This window comes from Staurois parvus, unplaced genomic scaffold, assembly GCF_062004578.1.
Source record: "Staurois parvus isolate SC_StPar_1 unplaced genomic scaffold, SC_StPar_1.0 ptg000315l, whole genome shotgun sequence".
Classification (NCBI taxonomy): domain Eukaryota; kingdom Metazoa; phylum Chordata; class Amphibia; order Anura; family Ranidae; genus Staurois; species Staurois parvus.
Window position 1 is genome coordinate 165,314 of NW_028318111.1, and position 25,446 is coordinate 190,759.

Genomic DNA, 25,446 nt, shown 5'->3' on the forward strand with positions numbered 1-25,446 from the left:
ATAAATAAATTATATATATATAAGCAAGTGTACAATCCAAACACACATTCCTGCATTAAAAATGGCTGTGGGTGTTGCAGCAACCATTGGCTGGAACCAAGCAGAATTAGCAAGGCAGAACAATGGTTAGCACTTCTGCCTGGCTAGTACTAGGGGTTGTTGGTTCAAATCCCAACCATGGCACCACCTGCCTGGAGTTTGCGTGTTCTCCCTGTGTCTGTGTGGGTTTACTCCAGTTTCCTCCTACACTCCAAAGACATGCTGGTAGGTTAATTGTCTCCTGTCTAAATTGTTCCTAGTATGTGTATGTATGAATGTGAGTTAGGGACCTTAGATTGTACACCCCTTGGGGGTTAGGGACTGATGTGAATGTACAATATATATGTAAATTGCTGCGTAAATTGATGGCGCTATATAAGTACCTGAAATAAAAAAAATATGAGAATTACTAATATACAATGGGCGTTCAAGTCAAACTGGCTTTTTTGAGTTTATATAAGAAAGAAAAAAGTTGAATGTGATGTACTACTACCTCCTTCTCATACAATATGGGCAGTACAGTGGCTAAATGGTCAGCACTTCCTCCTGGCAGTACTCGGGTCATCAGTTCAAATCCCAACCACAGCACCACCTGCCTGGAGTTTGCATGTTCTCCCTGTGTGGGTTTCCTCCGGGTACTCTGGTTTCCTCCCACACTCCGAAGACTCGCTGGTAGGTTAATTGGCTCCTGTCTAAATTGTCCCTAGTATGTGTATGTATGGATGTGAGTTAGGGACCTTAGACTGTACGCCCCTTGAGGGTTAGGGACTGATGTGAATGTAAAATACAGTATATATGTAAAAGCGCTGCGTAAATTGATGCAGCTATACAAGTACCTGAAATAAAAAAATATGAGAACTACCAGGGGCGGACTGATGACTCATGGGGCCCCTGGGCAATAGGGGATCATGGGGCCCCTGTGTCCTTGCCCAAACTCAAAAAAGCCTATGAAAAAGCTACCAGAGGCATCTCATGGGGCCCCCTACTGACCCCGGGCCCTCAGGCAGTGCCCGAGTTTCCAAATGGTCAGTCCGCCCCTGAGAACTACTAATATATGAGGTGCGTTCAAGTCAAACCAGCTTTTTGGAGTTTATATAATAAAGAAAAATTTTCAAGGACTGGAAACTGCATTTATTTTTCAACATACTCCCCTGCTACATTTATGCAATTATCCCAGCGTTTAACTAATGCCTGGAAAGCTTTGGTATAGAAAGATTTGTCAGTACGCCTGAACCATCCCAGGACAGCCGGCTTCACTTCGTCATCAGTGCTGAAATGCTGACCTCCGAGGAACTCTTTTAGGGGTCCAAACAGGTGGAAAATCACTCGGAGCGAGGTCCGGACTGTAAGGGAGATGTGGCAGTACCTGCCAGCTGAGTTGCTGTAATGTGAGCAGGAGGAGCTCGTGTGTTGCCCTGGAGAAACAGGACACTCTTACCCCCGGTACACATCTATGTGGGCTGTGTTTTGCGCGGACACAAGAGCCCATTCATTTGATTGGACTCCCGTGCCCCGGGACACGCAGGGAAGAAGTCCCTGCACTTCTTTTGAAAACGCAGCTCGCACGGGAACCTCGGTTCCCAGTACGGTTGCGTTTTCCAGTGCGGGCGGTGTGCCATTAGAGGTAATGATAACCGCCCGCAGGTCTGCAATTCTCTGTACGGGTGGTGCTACTGCACGGATTTTCATGCGGATCCACAGCGGCACCACCCGCACAGATGTGAACCTAGGGTCAGTGACCAGATCAGGCCGTTTTTTCCACAAATGCACTCAGAACATGACCATAATATTCACTGTTGATACTGTCACCACGGAATAAAAGATCCACATGAAAAACGCCACGTTTTATTCCCCGAAAACACTTCAGTTGCACACGCAATGTCTTACCATCTTGATTAAAGCAGGCCATAGACGGGTCGAAAACCGGCCGTTTTTTTAAAAAAAAAAAAAATAAAAATAGGTCGTTCGATCGGCCGACGTTACCACCAACGGTAAACGTCCCGTCTACGGCCGGCATTTAACCCCATAATTACTTCTGTCCCTTGCAGAGAGCTCCGCTATTATATTTGACATGAAAAAGTATTGTGGTTGCAACAATGTATCTATTTGTATCCATTTCGGATACAGATGTTTTTATTTGGATACAAATGGATACATTGTTGCAACCGCAAGACTTTTCATATAAAATATAATAGCGGACTGGAATTCTTCTTTTTCTTCTTCTTATTTTCTTCTTCTTCTTTTTCTTCGACTTGCAGGTCACGGCTCATGCGCAGATTTTTTATCGGTAAAACGATCGGCCGATTTGCCCATCATTGCCGGGAAAATCGGCCGCGAATTTTCCAACATGCCCGATAAAAAAATGCGTAAAAAGCCCGAAAAACGACCGACCAATTAACCCACTAATGGTGCGAAAAATTGGCCGATTTTCGACCCATCTATGGCCGGCATAATGGTCTCTTGACGGGTCCACAACATGTGCTCTGCCAGTAATAAGACGCACTTGTCACTTACTATTGCGTGTAGAGCCGCCATGCTAGCATCTCTTTTTATACCTGGAAAATTAAAAGTCCCGGGCAGGGGCGGACTGATAACTCATGGGGCCCCTGGGCAAATGGGGAATCAGGGGCCCCTGTGTCCTTGCCCAAACTCAAAAAGCCTATGAAAAAGGTACCAGGGGCATCTGATGAGGCCCCCTACTGACCCCGGGCCCTCGGGCAGTGCCGAGTTTCCAAATGCCCCTGGTCCCGGGTTGACTTGAACACCCCTCGTACAATACAGTGTCTGACAAATTGGGTACATAAATTAAATCCACACCAGCAGACTAGGGGCACAGTGCACCACCGATTGCTCCAGGGGCAGGCATGTGCAGCTAGAGCGGGAGGACGTCATATGACGTCCTCCAAGCACGAGAAAACTGCCGCCAGCCCGTCATGGCGTGCAGGAGACGGTTAAACTAAGCCCTCCAGCAGCGCACTGTCACTGCTGTAGGCGCTTCCATCTTCACCCAGTCTTCCTTCCAGGGTTCACGGGCTTCAGCTGCTTGAATGGCTGAGCTGCGAAGACGGCATTCCCGCGCATGTGCACGGAAGTCGCGGCCACGGCACGGCTCTCTCAATGGATGGTACACTGTCCATTAAAATTGCAGTGCTCATGCGCCGGTGAAGTCACCACTGTTGTAAATATCTCCTAAGCAGTGCATGTATCATAGGCTTCCCTGCAGGTACAAGTAAACAAGCTGGGATTTACTACCACTTGAATTGTGAATCGTTACATTTTTCCATATATCGTGACATGTTAGGAATTCATTTATGCAGACTTGTACAGATAACCTCCCTAGTGCTCTGATTATGTCCATAGTTCTGTGCTGAAAGCGGTACTTTTTTTGCATGGAAATATATTTTTTTTTATTGTAGGCCTGTAATTTTTAGGAATAACTCACTGAAATCTGTCCGAACAAGAGTCTAGTAAACATCCCGGGTAGGATAAAATTTGAAACACGAAATCATAAATTATAATTTAATAATCATAAAAAATAATAATATAATAATAATAAATTTAATTAAATAATATAATCAAACCAAAAACACTGAAATGTGAAATATAGCGCCAAGTTCGCACATCGCTGAGCAAAGTTGCAGAATCGTTTTCAGTGTCTGATGAGGAATTTCCCCCACGAATCATTATCACTCAATTCTGCAAGTGGTTCTGATTTACTATCGCTGTTCTCTAGCCGATCTAAAACCGCTTTTGACCTAAAGGGACGCTTTTTGGACGCCATGGACGTTTCTCAGTTTCCAGGCAGAAAGAACAGTAAAAATGCAGGCAGGGCGCCGGACAAAGCACTCGGGACAAAATGTATGTAAAATGGTTTGATACAGGAATGTTATACTATGTGATTTTAGTGTATTTAGTGAATGTCACTTTTACAACTTTCTAATTTCCCGCCAGTTCCGTCCCCCGTATGTTCCGACGTCGCAGGGAACGGAACACGGAAGACAGATGCCGGCATCCGCCGGAGGACATTGCCGGGGACACTGCAGGAGGGACATCGCGGGAGCGCAGGACAAGGTAAGTGCAGAAGAGATCCCGGAGCAGCACTGCAGTGTATTCCCGAGTGTAGATCAGGGTTACCGCTTGTGGTGCTGAAACTTTACTCCGAGCTACACTCGGGAATACCGCCAGGGGGGTTAAGGAAATTTTGTCAATGGCCACACTTGCTCTAGTGACAATTCAGAAGGGGATTTCCTCTCATTTTAGGGAGATTTATTCTAACTTCCTGTGTCTCTATGACATGAAGTGAGTGGAAATCTCCCCAATAACAACCAGATAGCTATCAATACCTGGCAGGCACTAAGCAGGACCCCATTCCACACTCTGCAAAGTGGCTAGATAAGTCTTGGCTTTAGAGAGATTAGAACCTCTGTCATGTTTTTATTGCCATCTGTGTCCCTGCTGGGGAGATTCACCCTGTATTTGTTCTGATGACCATTCTTACTGGGACAGAAAGAAAGGTGAAATCCAACATTTTGAGTTGTCACCAGAACAGGAATAGAAGAATATCATCCAATGAGGATGCATGTTCTTGTGACAAATGTCCAAGAGGGGGTGTCTCCCACTTTGCAGAGGTTTCCTCTCATTTATTGGCACATTAGGGTTGATTTAATAAAGGCAAATTAGACGGTGCACTCTGCAAGTGCAGTTGCTTCATAGTTTAGTAAATGTCCAATCATGTGCAAGCAAAAATGCTGTTTTTTTTAAATTTTCCTTGCATGTGATTGGGTATTCTTTGTAAAGTGAAGCTTAACATCATTTACTAAGCTCTGGGGCAACTGCACTTGCAAAGTGCACAGTCTATTTGCCTTTAGTAAATCAACCCAATGTTGTATGTACAGGTTAGGAAATGAAGGCAACTTTCCCCACTGAGATTCAGAGAGCTAACAAAACCTGACAGAGGTTACCTAAATATTTGACCCTCAAATATACTTTAAGAAATCGCTTAGACCAGTGGTCTGCAACCAACAGGGCTGCGGCCTACAGCCAGATCAGGCCTCCAGACAGCTGCAGATCCCTTAACCTCCTACAGTGCTTTCCTGCTTCCAAATAGCCCTCAACCTCCTATAGTGGCCCACAGGCCCCCTGAGAGCCCTTAGCCCCCACATTGCCCCCCAACCTCCCACAGTTCCACCCAGCCTGATGCAGATCCTCCAGTCCTCTATAGTGCCTCCAGCCTCCAACAGTGCCCAGGTACCCCTCCAGAAATCTGATCTTCTACAGGTCCACCTTGTCTGCTGCAGAGTCTCCTAACCCACTCCCCAACCTCCATTGCCCCACAGTGACACCAGCCCCATCCAAAGCTTTCAAGCAATTGAACACATGCTTTGCATTGCCATACATTTATTGTGTGCAGGTGTGGACTGACCATTTGGAAATTCGGGCACTGCCTGAGGGGCCGGGGTCAGTAGGGGGCCCCATGAGATGCCCCTGGTACCTTTTTCATAGGCTCTTTTGAGTTTGGGTAAGGACACAGGGGCCCCATGATCCCCTATTGCCTGGGGGCCCCATGAGTTGTCAGTCCGCCCCTGATTGTGTGGCATAAACTTAATGCTTTAATGTTGAGGCATGGAAGGCTTTGGAAGAGCCTACTAGGTCCTGGTCTCAAAAATGTTGAGAACCACTAGCTTACTTTTTGCATTTTCTGCAATGCATAAAGATGTGTCTGTTTTTCCAGGTTGCTATCATAACTGTGGTGTGCCCCCAGGACTGTGGTGTGCCCCCAGGACTGTGGTGTGCCCCCAGGTAGGGGTAGGCTGTCACTTACCTGAAGAGCAAAGAAGAAGCTTAGAAGCCAGGGAGGGGTATGGTGAGGTCTGTAGGATGAGATCCGGGAGGCTTTGGTTCCACAACAGATTATAGACATCTCTGTCCGCAATAGCAATGGCAGATGGAGTAGAAAGGCGAGAAGGCTCTCGCTGCCAAAGGACCCATCACCAGCTGAACTGACAACTTTTGTCTGCTTCCTGTAGGCCCGTCTCTGGTCAGTCATTTACTTGGGTGTCATGCTTGCATGCACAGGGGTTTTCCAGTAACCCGAAGCTCTTGTGTGAAGACCATATGTACTCTGTTACTGGGAACAGGGAGTATCATTCCTGCAGTAGCTGCAAAGAAAAACATTGTGGCCACTGCATGTGTATACCCCCCCCAGCGTCTGTGAGGAGTTGAGGGGCAGTAAAAACACAGCTCAGCCATGAGGTTTTACCACCCCCAACCACAAGGGTAAATTAGCCCTATAGCCTAGTCAATTGAGCTGTGGTAATCTGTATTACAGCATGAAGTTTAGAGTATGTATAGGAAATAAACCTAATAAAAGAAAAGTATACATGAGGCCTACTCTAATCCAGTGTGCCTTCATGTTGTTTGCAATTCAAAACATCAGTGTACCACCAATGTCTTTCATTGGACTCATCTACATCCAGGGGCCATATGCAAAATAGAAAGGATGTGAAACAGGAGGAAAGTTCTAACGCTTCAGCGCTCACACAGTCCTACATCCAATGGTGTTATGATCAGGGGCGGACTGGCCATTTGGAAACTCGGGCACTGCCCGAGGGCCCGGGGTCAGTAGGGGGCCCCATGAGATGCTCCTGGTACCTTTTTCATAGGCTTTTTTGAGTGTGGGCAAGGACACAGGGGCCCCATGATCCCCTATTGCCCGGGGGCCACATGAGTTGTCAGTCCGCCCCTGGTTATGATCCATAATGCTCAACCCGATGCTGCCCTCCTCAAGCGGGGAAACTCCAGAGAAAACTGTAAAAAGACACAGCAGGGTACAAATGGCTAATGCATTACCACCAACAGGGGCGGACTGACAACTCATGGGGCCCCTGGGCAATAAGGGATCATGGGGCCCCTGTGTCCTTCCCCAAACTCAAAAAAGCCTATGAAAAAGGTACCAGGGGCATCTCATGGGGCTCCCTATTGACCCCGGGCCCTCGGGCAGTGCCCAAGTTTTCAAATGGTCAGTCCACCCCTGACCACCAACAACTTTTACTGAATACAAAAGTCAAACAAATTCTCACAAACATGAGAAGAAACAGGTGTTTCAAAACACAATTCCAGCCTTAGATGATGCCATATTCACTACATTTGGAAGGCTGACACGTTTCAGGGGACATGTCCCCTTCCTCAGAGCTCTAATCCAGTGTGCCTTCATGTTGTTTGTACCTCAAAACATCAGTGTACCACCAATGGCTTTCTTTGGGCTCTGCTACATCCAGGTGCCATATGCAAAGTCGAGGGGACAAAACAGGGGCGGACTGACAACTCATGGGGCCCCCGGGCAATAGGGGATCATGGGGCCCCTGTGTCCTTGCCCAAACTCAAAAAAGCCTATGAAAAAGGTACCAGGGGCATCTCATGGGGCCCCCTACTAACCCTGGGCCCTTGGGCAGTGCCCGAGTTTCCAAATGGTCAGTCCGCCCCTGGGACAAAATAGAAGAGGAGGGAAATGGCTGGTTCTGCAGGTGGGCCGTAACGTAAAGATGTGTTTGACCAATGCAAGGCAAAGTTCCTTCAAAGCAAAACATGCACAGCTTTCCTTCAGTCCTTCACCAACCTGTTCAGCCTCTGGGGTGAAGTGAATATCCAATGCTTTTGGATATGAAGCAGCATTTGATTGGATAATCAACAAATTACAAAAAGGGGGTTAATTTCTCCTCTACAAAATACAGAAGCAAAATATCTAATAAAAGGTTCCGTAGACCACAAAGATGTCCTGTAACACACAATGTGGTGGGACAAGGTGGTGGGACAATGTGGTGGGACAAGGTGGTGGGACAATGTGGTGGGACAAGGTGGTGGGACAAGGTGGTGGGACAAGGTGGTGGGACAAGGTCCCTGAGCACTCAGGGTAAAAAGGCCAAACTGCGCCCCCCCACTTCATGAGCTGTGAACTAGTTCAGCAACATAGGTCCTGCACTTTTTGCACCCCGTAATGCTGAAGCGCCCAAGGCGGCTACCTCTTCTACCAATCCCTCACCCTGGCCCCGAGTGCACGACTCTGTTGGGGCTTGTTCACACGTGTGGTGGGTCACTTTTCAGAGATGTTGGACAGCCAATGAAGAGGCAATATGTTGCCTTTTTATCACCTGTTTTAACCCCAAAATGCTGACTCACCGTGCTGTGGCCCCATTCACATTAAAGGGTCAGGTTCACCGGTGGTACCGCCTGCCACTTTTTTTTTGCCATGGCCACAAAGCAACACAAGTTTGAATGGCTGTATTGCTATGTTTAGGTGCTCAGTCAGGAATCGGTGAAACCGTGGCTCAGCCACCTATCTTTAGCAAAATGACAAAAATAAACATTGTAGGGATGATGACTCTCCCTTACTCTATCCAATATGAAGAAAAGAAAACAAAAGTTTTACCTTTAGTTCTACTTTAACCCCCCACATGTAGTACAGTGTCACCATGGTGTCACTGTACTGCTAGGGTGACAGTATGTAAAAAAAACCCCCCATAAATAATAATATAAAAATAAAATAAAAATGTAAATAAAAAATGTTAAAAATTATAATTTTAGGTTATAAACTAATTTGGGTTTTTTTTTTTTTTACTAAAAAGATAACTGAATACATTTTGGCCAACATTTATGAAGAACGATTATTTATTTGCAAAATTTTAGAAAAACAGTTTTTTTTCAAAATTTTCGGTCTATTTTTATTTATATAGCAAAAAAATAAAAAATCCCAGTGATGAATAAATACCATCAAAGGAAAGTTCTATCTGTCTCAAAAAAAATGCTAAAAAAATTAATTTGGGTACAGTGCTGCATGACAGCACAATTGTCAATCGCAGTGTAAAAAAAAAAAATCTTGATCACCCCCCACATTTAGTACAGTGTCACTATGGTGTCACTGTACTGCTAGGGTGACGGTATGTAAAAAAAACCCCATAAATAATATAAAAAAAAATAAAAATGTAAATAAAAAATATTAAAATTTATAATTTTTGGTTATAAACTAATTTGGGTTATTTTTTTTTTTTTTTTACTAAAAAGATAACTGAATACATTTTGGCCAACATTTATGAAGAAAGATTATTTATTTGCAAAATTTTAGAAAAACAGTTTTTTTTCAAAATTTTCTGTCTATTTTTATTTATATAGCAAAAAAATAAAAAATCCCAGTGGTGAATAAATACCATCAAAGGAAAGTTCTATCTGTGTCAAAAAAAATGCTAAACAAAATTAATTTGGGTACAGTGCTGCATGACAGCGCAATTGTCAATCACAGTGTAAAAAAAAAAAATCTTGATCACCCCCCACATGTAGTACAGTGTCACTATGGTGTCACTGTACTGCTAGGGTGACAGTATGTAAAAAAAAACAAATAATAATATAAAAAAAATAAAAATGTAAATAAAACATGTTAAAAATTATAATTTTTGGTTATAAACTAAATTGGGTTTTTTTTACTAAAAAGATAACTAAATACATTTTGGCCAATATTTATGAAGAAAGATTATTTATTTGCAAAATTTTAGAAAAACACGTTTTTTTCAAACTTTTTGGTCTATTTTTATTTATATAGCAAAAAATAAAAAATCCCAGTGATGAATAAATACCATCAAAGGAAAGTTCCATCTGTCTCAAAAAAAAATGCTAAAAAAAAATTCATTTGGGTACAGTGCTGCATGACAGCACAATTGTCAATCACAGTGTAAAAAAAAAAAATCTTGATCACCCCCCACATATAGTACAGTGTCACTATGGTGTCACTGTACTGCTAGGGTGACAGTATGTAAAAAAAACCCCATAAATAATAATATAAAAAAAAAATAAAAATGTAAATAAAAAATGTTAAAATTTATAATTTTTGGTTATAAACTAATTTGGGTTATTTTTTTTTTTTTTTTACTAAAAAGATAACTGAATACATTTTGGCCAACATTTATGAAGAAAGATTATTTATTTGCAAAATTTTTGAAAAACAGGTTTTTTTCAAAAGTTTCGGTCTATTTTTATTTATATACCAAAAAAATAAAAAATCCCAGTGGTGAATAAATACCATCAAAGGAAAGTTCTATCTGTCTCAAAAAAAAATGCTAAAAAAAATTAATTTGGGTACAGTGCTGCAAGACAGCACAATTGTCAATCGCAGTGTAAAAAAAAAAAATCTTGATCACCATCCACATGTAGTACAGCATCACTATGGTGTCACTGTACTGCTAGGGTGACAGTATGTAAAAAAAACCCCATAAATAATGATATAAAAAAAAATAAAAATGTAAATAAAAAATGTTAAAATTTATCATTTTTGGTTAAACTAATTTGGGTTATTTTTTTTTTTTTTTACTAAAAAGATAACTGAATACATTTTGGCCAACAATTATGAAGAAAGATTATTTATTTGCAAAATTTTAGAAAAACAGTTTTTTTTCAAAATTTTCTGTCTATTTTTATTTATATAGCAAAAAAATAAAAAAATCCCAGTGGTGAATAAATACCATCAAAGGAAAGTTCTATCTGTCTCAAAAAAAAATGCTAAGAAAATTAATTTGGGTACAGTGCTGCATGACAGCACAATTGTCAATCACAGTGTAAAAAAAAAAATCTTGATCACCCCCCCAAATGTAGTACAGTGTCACTATGGTGTCACTGTACTGCTAGGGTGACGGTATGTAAAAAAAAAAAAAACACCAAAAAAAGACACAAATAAAAATAAATAAATGAATAAATAAAAATGTATACATTTTTGACCAAGATCGATGAAGAAAACACTTTTCCAAAATTTTTGGACTTTTTCATTTAGATAGCAAAATAATAAAAATCCCAGTGGTGAATAAACACCACCAAAATAAAGCTTTATCGGTCTAAAAAAAAATACTAAAAAATGCATATGGGTACAGTGTTGCATGACTGCGCAATTGTCATTCAAAATGTGATAGCTCTGAAAGCTGAAAATTGGCCTTTATAAGAAGGGGGTGAAAGTGTCCGGACCAGGGGCGGACTGACAACTCATGGGGCCCCCGGGCAATAGGGGATCATGGGGTCCCTGTGTCCTTGCCCAAACTCAAAAAAGCCTATGAAAAAGGTACCAGGGGCATCTCATGGGGCCCCCTACTGACCCCGGGCCCTTGGGCAGTGCCCAAATTTCCAAATGGTCCAGACTTGAAGTGGTTAACACAATACCCTAATATCTTCACAACAGCAAGATGGGAAAACAAAGGGAACGTCCTAACAGATTTGCCATCTACCATTTTTTCCAAAACTTCAGCTGTACCTTTACAACGAGGACATTGATTTTATTCATATTGCTAAATAAAAGATTTCTGAGAAGACTGAATAATAAGCATAGTCATGTGTTTCTAAAAGTGCGTGGGTTGTTATAAATTCTGTAGAGTCAGAGACGGGGGAGGGGTGCCAGTATTGCAGCACATGTCTCCTGCCACTCACTGGAAGTCACACCGCTAGCTCCCACGTCTTCTCTTCAACCTTGTGTAGGCTGGAGAGTGAAGAAAAAAAACAGACGACTGCAAAAAGGAACACAGACAGTTCTTCTTTCAAATATTTTATACATAACAGCCTATGACCTTTGAGAAAGTAGAGGCAATACATTGGTTACATAAGTTACTGCATATCACAAGGTAAACATTTCCTCCAAAATACATAAAACTACCGATGACAGAAATGGTGAATAAAGGGTCAGTCAACCCAAGAGTGGTTTTTCAGGGTTTGGTCAATGCTTGAGGGTTGAACCATAACAGTTTCTTCTACCCAGGGGCGGACTGACAACTGATGGGGCCCCCAGGCAATAGGGGATCATGGGGCCCCTGTGTTATTGCCCAAACTCAAAAAAGCCTATGAAAAAGGTACCAGGGGCATCTCATGGAGACCCCTACTGACCCCGGGCCCTCAGGCAGTGCCCGAGTTTCCAAATGGTCAGTCCGCCCCTGCTTCTACCCCTCAGTAATTCTGCTGATGAGATCTCTGAGTTGAGTTCCCGGATCTGCACACCTATTGTGCGTATTATGAGGGTTTCCCACCATCCTGCCTGGATCATACTGTATAGAATGTAGAAGGAGGAGTGGGGACACACAAAGGTGGGCAAGAACACCCAAAACTCCTAGGTGGACAGGAACAGAACAGAAGTTGAGCAGATCTGATATTCCAAGCGATATATGGCATTGGTTGGTTGGTTTGTTGGTTGGTTGGTTGGTAGGTCAACACAACATTCTCTAACCAAATCCTTATTTCAGGTGGACAGATACATAAAAGAAGAAAGTGCATGTATATTAAAGCACAACTCTAGCCATTTTTTTTGTTTTATTTAGAGCGAGTCAAGTAATTATTTATGTCTGTGATCCCACTGGGGAAAGGCTCCCACCAGGACATGAAATACGGGCAAGGTTGTGACTATGACAGGACCCCTCTGTATGACCCCTCGGTAATTCTGCTGATGAGATCTCTGAGTTGAGTTCCCAGATCTGCACACCTATTGTGCGTATTATGAGGGTTTCCCACCATCCTGCCTGGATCATACTGTATAGAATGTAGCAGGAGACGTTGGGACACACAAAGGTGGGCAAGAACACCCAAAACTCCTAGGTGGACAGGAACAGAACAGTAGTTGGGCATATCTGATATTCCAAGCGATATATGGCGTTGGTTGGTTGGTTGGTTGGTTGGTAGGTCAACACAACATTCTCTAACCAAATCCTTATTTTAGGTGGACAGATACATAAAAGAAGAAAGTGCATGTATATTAAAGCACAACTCTAGCCATTTTTTTTGTTTTATTTAGAGCGAGTCAAGTAATTACTTATGTCTGTGATCCCACTGGGGAAAGGCTCCCACCAGGACATGAAATACGGGCAAGGTTGTGACTATGACAGGACCCCTCTGTATGACCCCTCGGTAATTCTGCTGATGAGATCTCTGAGTTGAGTTCCCAGATCTGCACACCTATTGTGCGTATTATGAGGGTTTCCCACCATCCTGCCTGGATCATACTGTATAGAATGTAGCAGGAGACGTTGGGACACACAAAGGTGGGCAAGAACACCCAAAACTCCTAGGTGGACAGGAACAGAACAGTAGTTGGGCATATCTGATATTCCAAGCGATATATGGCGTTGGTTGGTTGGTTGGTTGGTTGGTTGGTAGGTCAACACAACATTCTCTAACCAAATCCTTATTTTAGGTGGACAGATACATAAAAGAAGAAAGTGCATTTATATTAAAGCACAACTCTAGCCATTTTTTTTTGTTTTATATAGAGCGAGTCAAGCAATTACTTATGTCTGTGATCCCACCAGGACATGAAATACGGGCAAGGTTGTGACTATGACAGGACCCCTCTGTATGACCTCTCGGTAATTCTGCTGATGAGATCTCTGAGTTGAGTTCCCAGATCTGCACACCTATTGTGCGTATTATGAGGGTTTCCCACCATCCTGCCTGGATCATACTGTATAGGATGTAGAAGGAGGAGTGGGGACATACAAAGGTGGGCAAGAATACCCAAAACTCCTAGGTGGACAGGAACAGAATAGTAGTTGGGCATATCTGATATTCCAAGCGATATACGGCGTTGGTTGGTTGGTTGGTTGGTTGGTAGGTCAACACAACATTCTCTAATCAAATCTTTATTTCAGGTGGACAGATACATAAAAGAAGAAAGTGCATGTATATTAAAGCACAACTCTAGCCATTTTTTTGTTTTATTTAGAGCGAGTCAAGCAATTACTTATATCTGTGATCCCACCAGGACATGAAATACGGGCAAGGTTGTGACTATGACAGGACCCCTCTGTATGACCCCTCAGTAATTCTGCTGATGAGATCTCTGAGTTGAGTTCCCGGATCTGCACACCTATTGTGCGTATTATGAGGGTTTCCCACCATCCTGCCTGGATTATTTATTTCATACTGCATTGAATGTAGCAGGAGAAGTTGGGACACACAAAGGTGGGCAAGAACACCCAAAACTCCTAGGTGGACAGGAACAGAACAGAACATATATATTTGATATATCTCTGGCATATCTGATATTCCAAGCGATATATGGCGTTGGTTGGTTGGTTTGTTGGTTGGTTGGTTGGAAGGTCAACACAACATTCTCTAACCAAATCCTTATTTCAGGTGGACAGATACATAAAAGAATAAAGTGCATTTATATTAAAGCACAACTCTAGCCATATTTTTTTGTTTTATATAGAGTGAGTCAAGTAATTACTTATGTCTGTGATCCCACTGGGGAAAGACTCCCACCAGGACATGAAATGCGGGGAAGGTTGCAATTATGGCAGGAAGGCACCGACAGCAATTAAAAAAACACGAATAGCCACGCTACCATTGGTGAAATACTGTATTTGACCTCCCTTTATTATTGTCGGGCCTCTGCATACACGCAGGTATACTTGTTCCATGAGACTTTCTTTTTTTTTTTTTTTTTTCGTTGAGTTTCATCACATTTTAATAGACATTGCTCTAGGACTGTTACATTATATTTTTTGAGTTATGGTCTACTTTATGCCAACATTTTGGGGGTTACTTGAATTGGGAGAATAGGATACTTCCACTAGGACTGTCTATACCAGAGCTTCTCAACCATTTTTCAGTGGTGGCACCCTTTAAAAGTATTCAAAATCCCAAGGCACCCCAGTACAAAAAATGTAAATGTTACTTCTCAATGGGAAACCTGAGCCTGGGAAGATGCAGGCAACCACCGTGACAAAATTAACATCAGTCTGCCCATCTCATTACAGTCTCCCCATTTCATCAGAGACCTCCCTATACATCAGATGCCCCCCTATACGTGAGAACCCCACATAACATTAGGGTCCTCCTATGGGCAGGGTACACCCATCTCAGAATCCTTTCATCACATCAGAGGCCCTCAGTCACATTGCCCCCCCCCCCCATCAGAGAACCCACCAATCACAGAGCCCCCTAATCACAGTCCCCCATCACAGAGCCCCCAATCACAGAGTCTACAATCACAGAGTCCCCCCATCACAGAGCCCACCAATCACATAGTCCCCCCCCCATAACAGAGACCACCAATCACGCAGTCTCCCCATCACAGAGCCTCCCAATCACAGTCTCTCCATCACAGAGCCCACCAAACACACAGTCTCCTATGACACAGCCCCCCTTAACAGAGCCCGCCAATCACACAGTCCCCATCACATAGTCTTCTTCCCCCCCTGATCACATAGTTACCCCATCACAGAACCCACCAATCACACAGTCCCCCATTACAGAGGGCACCAATCACACAGTCTCCTCATCATAGAGCCCACCAATCACACAATCCCCCATAACAGAGGGCACCAATCACACAGTCTCCCCATCAAAGAGCCCACCAATCACACAATCCCCCATAACAGAGGGCACCAATCACACAATCCCTCATAACAGAGTGCACCAATCACAGAGTCACCCCATCATAGAGCCCACCAATCACACAGTCCCATCACAGAACCCACCAACCATACAGTCTCCATATCACAGAGCACACCAATCACATAGTCCCCCATCACAGAGCCTTCTAATCGCACAGTCCCCCCATCACAGAGCCTTCAATCGCACAGTCCCCCCCATCACAGAGCCTTCAATCACACAGTCCCCCCATCACAGAGCCTCCCAATCGCACAGTCTTCACATCACAGAGCCCACCAAACACACAGTCTGCCCAACGCAGAGCCCACCAATCACATAGTCCCCCATCAAAGAGCCCACCAATCACACAGTCCCCCTCATCACAGAGCCCCCAATCACACAGTCTCCCCATCACGGAGCCCACCAATCACACAGTCCCCCCATCACAGAGCCCCCTCCCCAATTAAACAGTTCCCCATCCCAGAACCCACCAATCACACAGTCCCCCATCACAGAGCTCCCCAACCAATCACACAGTCCCCTGTTCACATCAGAGGTCTACCATTTGGCTTCAGCAGCATGGCTGAGGATGGAAGGTGGCGCAGGTTTAGAGGAGGTGGACTTTCATCCTCTCTTGAATTCTGGGGTCAGGTCTGAAACCCCCCTGCCTGATCATGCACTGCCACGGTGCTGGCCGGCCACCAACACCATAGGAACAAGTGTCACCAAGTGTCCTGCCTCTAGAATGTCATTGGATGGTATGGTGCTGGAGGCTGGCCTGCCCACACCATGGCCACTAATGATGCTAATCCAGGGCATACTGGGTCCCATGCTTGTGGTACTCCAGGGAAGCCAAAGCTCTATTGCCCTGAATACCATGACTGTTTTATGGCAGAGCTGTGTAAATCTAGGGACTGGATAGACAGAAATTGGTAAAACAGCTCTTATATGCATTTCATCTGGATATTTTGACCGGAGTTCAGTTTTAATTGTTTTTATGGGTTATGTTTGAGAGGTATATACGGTTAGGTCCATATATATTTGGACACAGGCACAATTTTAGTTTTGTTCAGCTTTTTACCAAAACATATTCAATCTATAGTTCTATAATGGATATGGGCTGAAAGTGCACAGTCTCAGGTTTAATTTGAGGGTATGTACATCCAAATTGGAGGAAGGGTTTAGGAATTACAGCTCTTAAGAGTAGCCATCCCCCCTTTTTCAAGGGACCAAAAGCAATTGGAAAATTGAATCAAAAGCTGTTTCATGGCCAGGTGTGGGCTACTCCTTTGTTATTTCTTCATCAATTGACATTCTGAGCACGGGAGGACTATATAGATATATTTGGGCACAGAAACTTCACGTCCTATTCCTGGAACAAAATCTGCTCAGCCATTCACAGGAAGCCTTATAATTTGATGAATGAATACAGGGCTTCCTCTGACTGGCTGAGGTGGAGAAAGAGACGTCATCCACTCCTTTCTCCACCTCAACCAATCAGAGGAAGCTTTGTATTCATTCATAAAAAATACTAGGCTTCTTGTAGATGGCTCAGCCTGACTCGATTTTGTTTCGGGAACAGGACAGGAAGTTCCTGTACTGCTGCCGGAACACAGCACTGTACACTGATACTCAGTGCTGGGACAAGATCATCTAGAGCCCAGAGCCAACTTGCCAAATTACATCCCCCAAGATGTATGAACATTATGTGTCAGCAAAAATCCCCTCCCCCCAAAAAATCATGCACTAATCTGCATGCTTACCCACCTGAGCATTACATCACCCTCCTCCCATTACAAATCCCCCCCCCCACTGAAATTTCCCCTCCCAGCACAAATCTTTACCCCCCCATCTCAAATTCTCTCTCTCCTTATATGCCCCAGAACAAATCCCCCCCTCAAATTTCCTCTCCTAGCACAAATATCCCCCAATTATCCCTACTAGTACAAATCCCCCCCAGCACACCTCCCCAAATTTCCCCTCTTAAAACAATTTTTACCCCCTGCCATCCCCTCCAATTCCCCCCCACCCAATCTCCTCGTGGTGCCACCCTACTTCACATGATACCACAGTGCCCAGGGCAACTGCCCCTCCTGCCCGCTCCTTGCCCCTGCCATTCCTCCAAATTGCCCTTCCCAACACAAATCCCCCCCCCAAATTTCCCCTCCTAGCAAAAATATCCCCCAATTATCCCTACTAGGACAAATCCCCTCCCCCCCAGCACACCTCCCCAAATTTCCCCTCTTGAAACAATTTTTACCCCCTGCCATCCCCTCCCGACACAAATCCCCCCCCCCAATCTCCTTGTGGTGCCCCCCTACTTCACATGATACCACAGTGCCCAGGGCAACCGCCCCTCGTGCCCACTCCTTGTCCCGGCCCTGCATACACTTTATACAGTGCTGACAGTGCTTTACATAGATTAGTAAAGGAATTCGTTCACTTGGGCCAGCTTGGCCCGGACAAACTATTTAAAGTCACAGGAAACCTGGTGTTCAATGCGAAAGTATTAAAAAAAAAGGTCTGTATGAAAAAAAAGACATCCAGCTTCTACTTCTACTGGTGGCACACTGTTGGCAAACAGAACGAAAAAAGAGAAATACCTAAACATCAGCAATATGATCCAGAGATTAAAAAAAATAAAAGTCACCCCCCAGTCTGTAGGGTCAGATGAGGTATCAGCGTACTGATCAATAGACACACAACCCTAACCTATTCAGCACTGGCAATAGACATCTATGCAATGGAAGACTAAATCCTAACATACAGTCTGTGTATTGGTATCCACAGACGACTCCGATATGCCAGTCAGGTCCATGCCTTGGTATATATTCTCTACAACACTGGCTCTATTAAAGGGGGATTCCACCTTCAGGTAACTGCATTGGCTTGTATGTAGCTTTCCACTGGTTCTTGGCTGGTTCTGCCGAAATCTGGCTCCAAGGGGACATATGCAACCATTCTTCGAAAACTCAGTACATGTTTTTCTATAGATGTTTGAAAGGGCTTATAGAAGCAGGGGCGGCAACTCATGGGGCCCCCGAGCAACAGGGGATCATGGGGCCCCTGTGTCCTTGCCCACACTCAAAAAAGCCTATGAAAAAGGTACCAGGGGCATTTCATGGGGCCCCCTACTGACCCCGGGCCCTTGGGCAGTGCCCGAGTGCTCGAATGGTCAGTCCGCCCCTGTATAGAAGCACAAACAACACTCCGGAAGGATCTCTTCTTTATCCTGTATGCAGTTTAGCTGTCCCAGCTGATTCATTGAAATCGACATAAAAACTGATGTAGAGGTCGAAGGTGCATCACAGGGGATACATGCATTCGACATTGCCGAACAGGGGCTGCAGTGCTGGAAGGGGTAGGGGGAGGTAGAAGACACAGGCCACTAGAGAGCTGATTACAACCAGGGGCAGACTGAGCATTTGGAAACTTGGGCACTGCCCGAGGGCCCGGGGTCAGTAGGGGGCCCCATGAGATGCCCCTAGTACCTTTTTCACAGGCTTTTTTGAGTTTGGGCAAGGACACAGGGGCCCCATGATCCCCTATTGCCCGGGGGCCCCATGAGTTGTCAGTCCGCCCCTGATTACAACAACTCTTTTCTTGCAGGAGACTTCCAGCTTATTTATTTAAAGTGGTTGTCAACCTCAGATATGATATGAAGAAAGCATATCCCTCTGTAGTATGTACTTGCCTCTATCCAGAGCACTAAGTGTCATTTTTGTCTGCTACCTTGTTCCTCTGCTATCAGGATGAGTCACTTCTGACAGGTTTTCCTGACACCAAGAGAAAAATGGTGACAGGGGGAGGAGCTCCTGCACGTTGACAGCCTCAGCTAGGTTCCTGTGAGCTGTGTGGAGGAGGGGGGGGGGGGGGTCTGTCCCTTCTTTCAATCAGCTATCAGAACTCTCCTCCCTGAGCTCTGCTGTGTGTAATTTCAGCTCTCCACCCCCTTTTTTCTGAACTCTCAGACAAGCTTTATAAATTCTGGACTTTGAACCAATGTAGCGAAGAGAAGGCACAACTTATGTAGGAGGATTATCTCTGTGTCACCTGTCACTTCACTGGGTATATGTAAGGGTTTACAGCCACTTTAACAGATTGATACCCAAGAACAAAACTGTTACATATTGCAGCCTACATAGATGTTTTGGGCAGCACAGTGGCTAAATGGTTAGCACTTCCACCTGGCAGTACTAGCGTCGTTGGTTCGAATCCCAATCATGGCACCACCTGCCTGGAGTTTGCATGTTCTCCCTGTGACTGCGTGGGTTTTCTCCGGGGACTTCGGTTTCCTCCCACACTCCAAAAGACATGCTGGTAGGTTAATTGGTTCTTTTCTAAATTGTCCCTAATATGTGTATGTATGAATGTGAGTTAGGGACCTTAGATTGTACGCCCCTTGAGGGTTAGGGACTGATGTGAATGTACAATATATATGTAAAGCGCTGCGTAAATTGACGGCGCTATATAAGTACCTGAAATAAACAAATGATGGGATCCATAGTGAATACAACCAGAAAAGACAGCTAATCTCAACACATACTGCTCTCTCTGCTTCTGCTCCCTCTATTTCTCTCAAAATGTCTGAAATAGTTAACTTTTTACTGTTTTTCAGTTTATTCTGGGCATTTGGGAAGGTCTCCTGAGGTTATCTTTTAAATACGCTTCTAAACGCAAACGCGCATAAACGCGGCTAAACTGACATTTTTTAACCTACGTTTTCCAGCAGTCAGTTTCCATCGTTCAGAAGAGTTTTCCCAAACGCCCCGTGTACATGGAGCCCTAAAATATAAATTCTTAAAGCCAGTAAATGAGCCATGTGGGTATTCCCAATGTAAACAACGCGCTGTATCTGCAGACAGACATCCATGGACATCCATGTCTCCCAGTGGCCAGTCCCGCTCTAACTCCGGTGACATAATCCATAGGGCAGAGGCATGGACACAACTCCACAATGTCTAGATTTAAAGAACGACCAAGTTCAGTTCCCAACGTCCGCAGTGTTTATCCTAATAACATCCCCTCCACGTTCCAAAACTTGATCCGCAGTCACTGATTGGCTGGATCGTTTTTTTGAGAAGCTCAAGACAATAACCTTGAGTTAAATAAATAAGGAGGCATCTCTGGGCCATCAACATGAAATGTACCGCTCCTTCCAAGTGATTCGGATTTCTGACTCGACCATCCCAGCCTCTCCAGGGAATTTCTCATTTTCCCCTAAGCCCCAGAAATCCCTATCAACAGCCCAGAGCGACAATTGTCCGATCGCTGCTCTGGCGGATCTGTCACAAAGTATTGCGGTCTATACCTGGAAAATAAAAAAGAAAAGAGAGTGTGATGCACAGTCATGGGAAATGGCTGACTTGTCTTTGGTCAATTTCATTTTCATTTTTTTTCCTAAAGTGGAATTAGCGTCATATATATTTTTATGATAAGTGCATGCATACTAAAGGGAGTATTCATAAAAATAATGACCTATTTGCTTTTAGTTCAGCAAAACTGCTGCTTACTTGTTCTGTGCGAACGGGGCAAAATTGAATGTTGTCAGGCTATTTCCTCTACATGTCGAATGTTATTCATTCATAAAAACATGGTTTAGGGAAAATACCACATTATAGCCACTAGACATAGGAAATAAGTATTTATTTCCTATAACCCTTAGCTCCATCCCAGGGGCGGACTGACAACTCATGGGGCCTCCGGGCAATAGGGGATCATGGGGCCCCTGTGTCCTTGCCCAAACTCAAAAAAGCCTATGAGAAAGGTACCAGGGGAATCTCATGGGGCCCCCTACTGACCCCAGGCCGTCGGGCAGTGCCTGAGTTTCCAAATGGTCAGTTCGCCCCTGCCATCCATCCTATCGCTCCTTAATAATGCAGTGTGTACCAGCAGTTTCAATAGATGGATAGCTATGCAAATTCTTTTATAAATACACCCCTAACTAATGTAAATGTAACACTTTCAAATATTAATTATCTCTCACAGACATCACAGTAGCCCCTCTACTTCCTGGACATTAACACCAATCATGGTGCCTGTAAAGGACTTGGCTATCTTTATGAATGGCACAGATCAGCCCCCTGCTGCGGCCTCTCACCTTGTGACCAGGGGCGGACTGACTCTGCAATGACTCTCGGCCCAGTGTAGTACACTATGCTGTTTTTGGGGATGGCAATTGGATTTTTTATGTATCTGGATCTACCTACTTGCCTTATTGTTGTATGTTTGTTCTGTGAAAAAGCTTTATAAATAAAGAATGTTCAAAAAAAAGAGAAGTATGGACTTATAGTTTCTTCCCCAATTATACTTAACTAGGTGGATGCTGCATCTGTCCCCCACCGGCTCTAAGTGTGAAAACTCAGCGAGCACATGGCCACTGATCACCGAGTTCTCACCGCCGCTCTAAGCAGAGAGCGGTAACTGTCAGTCACCGCTCTCTGCTCTGCTCCCCCTGGAGCTCACTGGAGCACTGGGATATGAAGGGGAAGGGAGCGGCTGGCTCAGCCTCTCAGCAGATCGCTGAGGTGCCGAGCCAGATGCCGCAACCAGACTCTGGGAGTCAGGATCTTTCCCCATCCTGGACCGCTGTTGGCTGAAAATAGGTTACAGGAGTGCAAAACTCAGAATGCAGGATTTTTGGTGCACTTTCAGGAAGTGCACTACACCTGCAAGATATAACAGAAGTCTATGGCAAAGGGGCGGACTGACCATTTGGAAACTCGGGCACTGCCCGAGGGCCCGGGGTCAGTAGGGGGCCCCATGAGATGCCCCTGGTACCTTTTTCATGGGCTTTTTTGAGTTTGGGCAAGGACACAGGGGCCCCATGATCCCCTATTGCCGGAGGGCCCCTTGAGTTGTCAGTCCGCCCCTGCTTGTGACTTGCCACAAAGTTACAATGTTGCCGTCTAATCACTGGGGGAGGGGAGACTGAGGAAATGCTTCCTCTTGTGCGCAGCAGATTGATGGCAACATCTCAGCCCAAGCAAAACCAGTGGACTGGAATGATAAATTGGAACTTTTTACGAAAAACTGATGCTGGAATTTATTCATGTTTGTGAAGTTACTAACGTGTCTACTTTAGGGCTAGGTTCACACCTGTGCGGGCCACGATTTGCATGGGCACGATGCAGGTACCGCAGTGGCATCACCCACATCGATGTGAGCCTATGTTTTAAGCTGTTTTAGATTTTTTTTTTATTCTTTGTGTACAATCTTTGTGTAGCAAAAAAAAAAAAAAAATATTATATATATACACACACACACACACACCCCTCAAAATTTCCTCTCGCCCGCTCACATTGGGCGAGTGGAAATGAGGTGGGGGCGAGCAGTGCCGGGACTAGGGGTGTGTGGGAGGAGCGGTGGTGGGGACAGTGACAAGCAGAGATCTCCCTGTATGGCTTTCAATGAAGCAGCTGTAAGCCGCAGGAGGGAGAGGAGGAGAAGCGGCTTCCAGCTGCTTCATTGCTATAGCTGCTGGCAATAATTGCATGAAAAATCAGACAGACTGGTTGTACCCAAGTCGTAAAACAACCAGATTGGGTACAATGAATATGTCCAATAGACGGTTCCAATCTTAGCTTGTCCCTGCTAAATCAGCAGAGATTCGAACCGTCTACAGCCAGCTTAAGGATTCCCATATCACTATCTGTTAATTAAATAGTCAGTACAGTAGAGAATCTTGCTTTGCAGCTCCCTTTGTCTGATTAAGGCTGCATTCACACTTGAGTATTTTGTAGCTTGAAGCTGGAAGCTCCAAAAAAGCTCAACCTAAAAAAAACAATTGTTCTCTCTGGTGCCTGTTCACACCTAATCAGGCAAACAGACACCATAGAGAACAATTGATTTTTTAAGTTTGAGCATTTTTGAAGCTTCAAGTTACAAAGCGCTCAAGTGTGAATGCAGCCTAAAGCCTCAAACTGAGCTCCAGATAACAGAAGAGTCACTGCTCTAAGGACTCATTAAATTCAGTCTTCATTCAGCACAGCAAAAAGTAATCATGCCAATAATGTGAAAAGAAGACCAGAGCTCCACCTGGTGGATGAATAGAAGATTGCATAAGGTTAACATGCGACAATTCATTTTTTGTGACTAAAAACAGTTTTTATCATCTTGGTCCTGATGATGATAAAGAAAGAAATCATATACACAACAACTATACATTCCTCTTAAAAACTCTCAGAAGCCAGGAAATTATTCCAGAAAGCAAAAAAAAACAAAAACATTTCAGTGTGACATATAGAGATGATGTCATCACTGAGGGATGCAGGGTTTACAGGGTGCGCCAACACTAAACGTTGCATGCAGTGCAGCGAACGATAACAATGTTTCTGGGTTTTGGGGGCTGATTCTAAACTACTCTGAATGTAGTCATTTTAGGGGTTATGATGCATCAATCAATGAATGCTGAAGGCGACAATGGGTTTTACTCCCATTATTCGATGCCTAATGCTGATACAGCAAAGGCACTCAGCAGCTTAGCACACCCTGCTCCCTCCTGCCTGCATTGATGCTGCAGCTCAGTTCCCTCTGTTCCCCCTCCCAGCAGTGATTCAGAAGTTCAGCTCAACTTCCTTCCAAGTACTGACTCAGCAATTCACCTTACCTCCCCCCCCTCCTCCCATCAGTATCTCAGCAACTGAGCTTATCCTGATCCCTTTTCCCAGCACTGACTCTGCAGTTCGGCTTACCTTGCTCTCCCCCCCTCCTATCAGGGTTAGCTTCCCCTGCTTACCTCCCTCCCAGTATTGTGTCTATAGCTCAGCTCACCCTGATTCCTCCCCCAGCTGACTCAGCAGTGTTCCAGCATCCAATATCATGTAAAAAGAGAGCAGGATTTCTGGGAGGGGGAGCAGAGCTGGAATAATTTCGGTCATCTGCTGTGAAACGTAAGGATTAATTACTCCACAGTGTCTGCAGCTACAAAGGTCATGAAGGGCTCGCTTTACAGCTTATTTGCTGATTGTCAACAATATGTACAGTGAAGGAAATAAGTATTTGCTCCCCGGCTGATTTTGAATGTTTGCCCACTCACAAAGAAATTTATCAAAAATCGAATGTTCGGTGTATTGTAACACTGAGAGACAGAATAGCAACAAAAAATGAAACAGAAATGCATGTCTAACAAATGATGACTGATTTGCATGTTCATGAGGGAAATAAGTATTTGATCCCCAATCATTCAGCAGGATTTCTGGCTACCAGGTGTCTTTCATACAGGTAACAAGCTGAGATTAGAAGCAGTCTCTTAAAGGGAGTGCTGCTAATCTAATTTTGTTACCTGTATAAAAGGCACCTGTCCACAGGAGAGATCAAACCATCAGATTCCAAACTCTCCACCATGTCCTCCATGTGTGGAGGGAGCAGAAGTTCAAGTTGCCAAACGTCAGCCACCAAACCTTAATGACTTGGAGCAGGAGCGGACTGATAACTCATGGGGCCCCCTGGCAATAGGGGATCATGGGGCCCCTGTGTCCTTGCCCAAACTCCAAAAAAACCTATGAAAAAGGTACCATGGGCATCTCCTGGGGCCCCCTACTGACCCCGGGCCCTCGGGCAGTGCCCGAGTTTCCAAATGGTCAGTCTGCCCCTGACTTGGAGAGGATCTGCCAAGAGGAGTGGGCCAAAATCCCTCCTGAGATGTGTGCAAACCTGGGGGCCAACTCCAGGAAACGTGTGATCTCTGTGATTGCCAACAAGGGATTTGCCACCAAGTACTAAGTCATGTTTTGTGAAGGGGATCAAATACTTATTTCCCCCATGAACATGCAGATCAGTGCATCATTTGTTAGACATGCATTTCTGCTGAATTTTTTTCTTGCTATTCTGTCTCTGTGTTACAATACACCGAACATTCGATTTTTAGACTGATCATGTCTTTGTGAGGGGCGAACATTCAACATCAGCAGGGGATCAAATACTTACTTCCTTCACTGTAAGTACTTGACTGTTCATAGCCTGGCCACAGGTTCAGTTTCACCCTAGACTGGCTTTCAAACAGTTCTAGAATGTGCCAATGAA

At 44.5% G+C, this 25,446-nt stretch overlaps 2 protein-coding genes across 3 annotated transcripts in view; both read right to left on the reverse strand.

Moving 5' to 3' along the window:
* Nucleotides 1–6,067, reverse strand: part of SLC23A3 (solute carrier family 23 member 3) — an 87,233-nt gene extending 81,166 nt beyond the window's left edge. The window contains exon 1 of the mRNA XM_089683561.1: nucleotides 5,861–6,067. Within this exon, the coding sequence (XP_089539687.1) occupies nucleotides 5,861–5,959 (99 nt within the window). The 5' untranslated portion in view covers nucleotides 5,960–6,067. The remainder of the gene's footprint in view (nucleotides 1–5,860) is intronic.
* Nucleotides 6,068–17,971: 11,904 nt separating this feature from the next.
* Nucleotides 17,972–25,446, reverse strand: part of PRKAG3 (protein kinase AMP-activated non-catalytic subunit gamma 3) — a 70,074-nt gene continuing 62,599 nt past the window's right edge. For both annotated transcript variants that reach the window (XR_016313614.1, XM_089683562.1), the window contains exon 13: nucleotides 17,972–20,734. Coding sequence is in view for 1 of the 2 variants with exons in the window: in XM_089683562.1 (XP_089539688.1) it covers nucleotides 20,712–20,734 (23 nt within the window). In the remaining variant the exon portion in view is untranslated. The remainder of the gene's footprint in view (nucleotides 20,735–25,446) is intronic.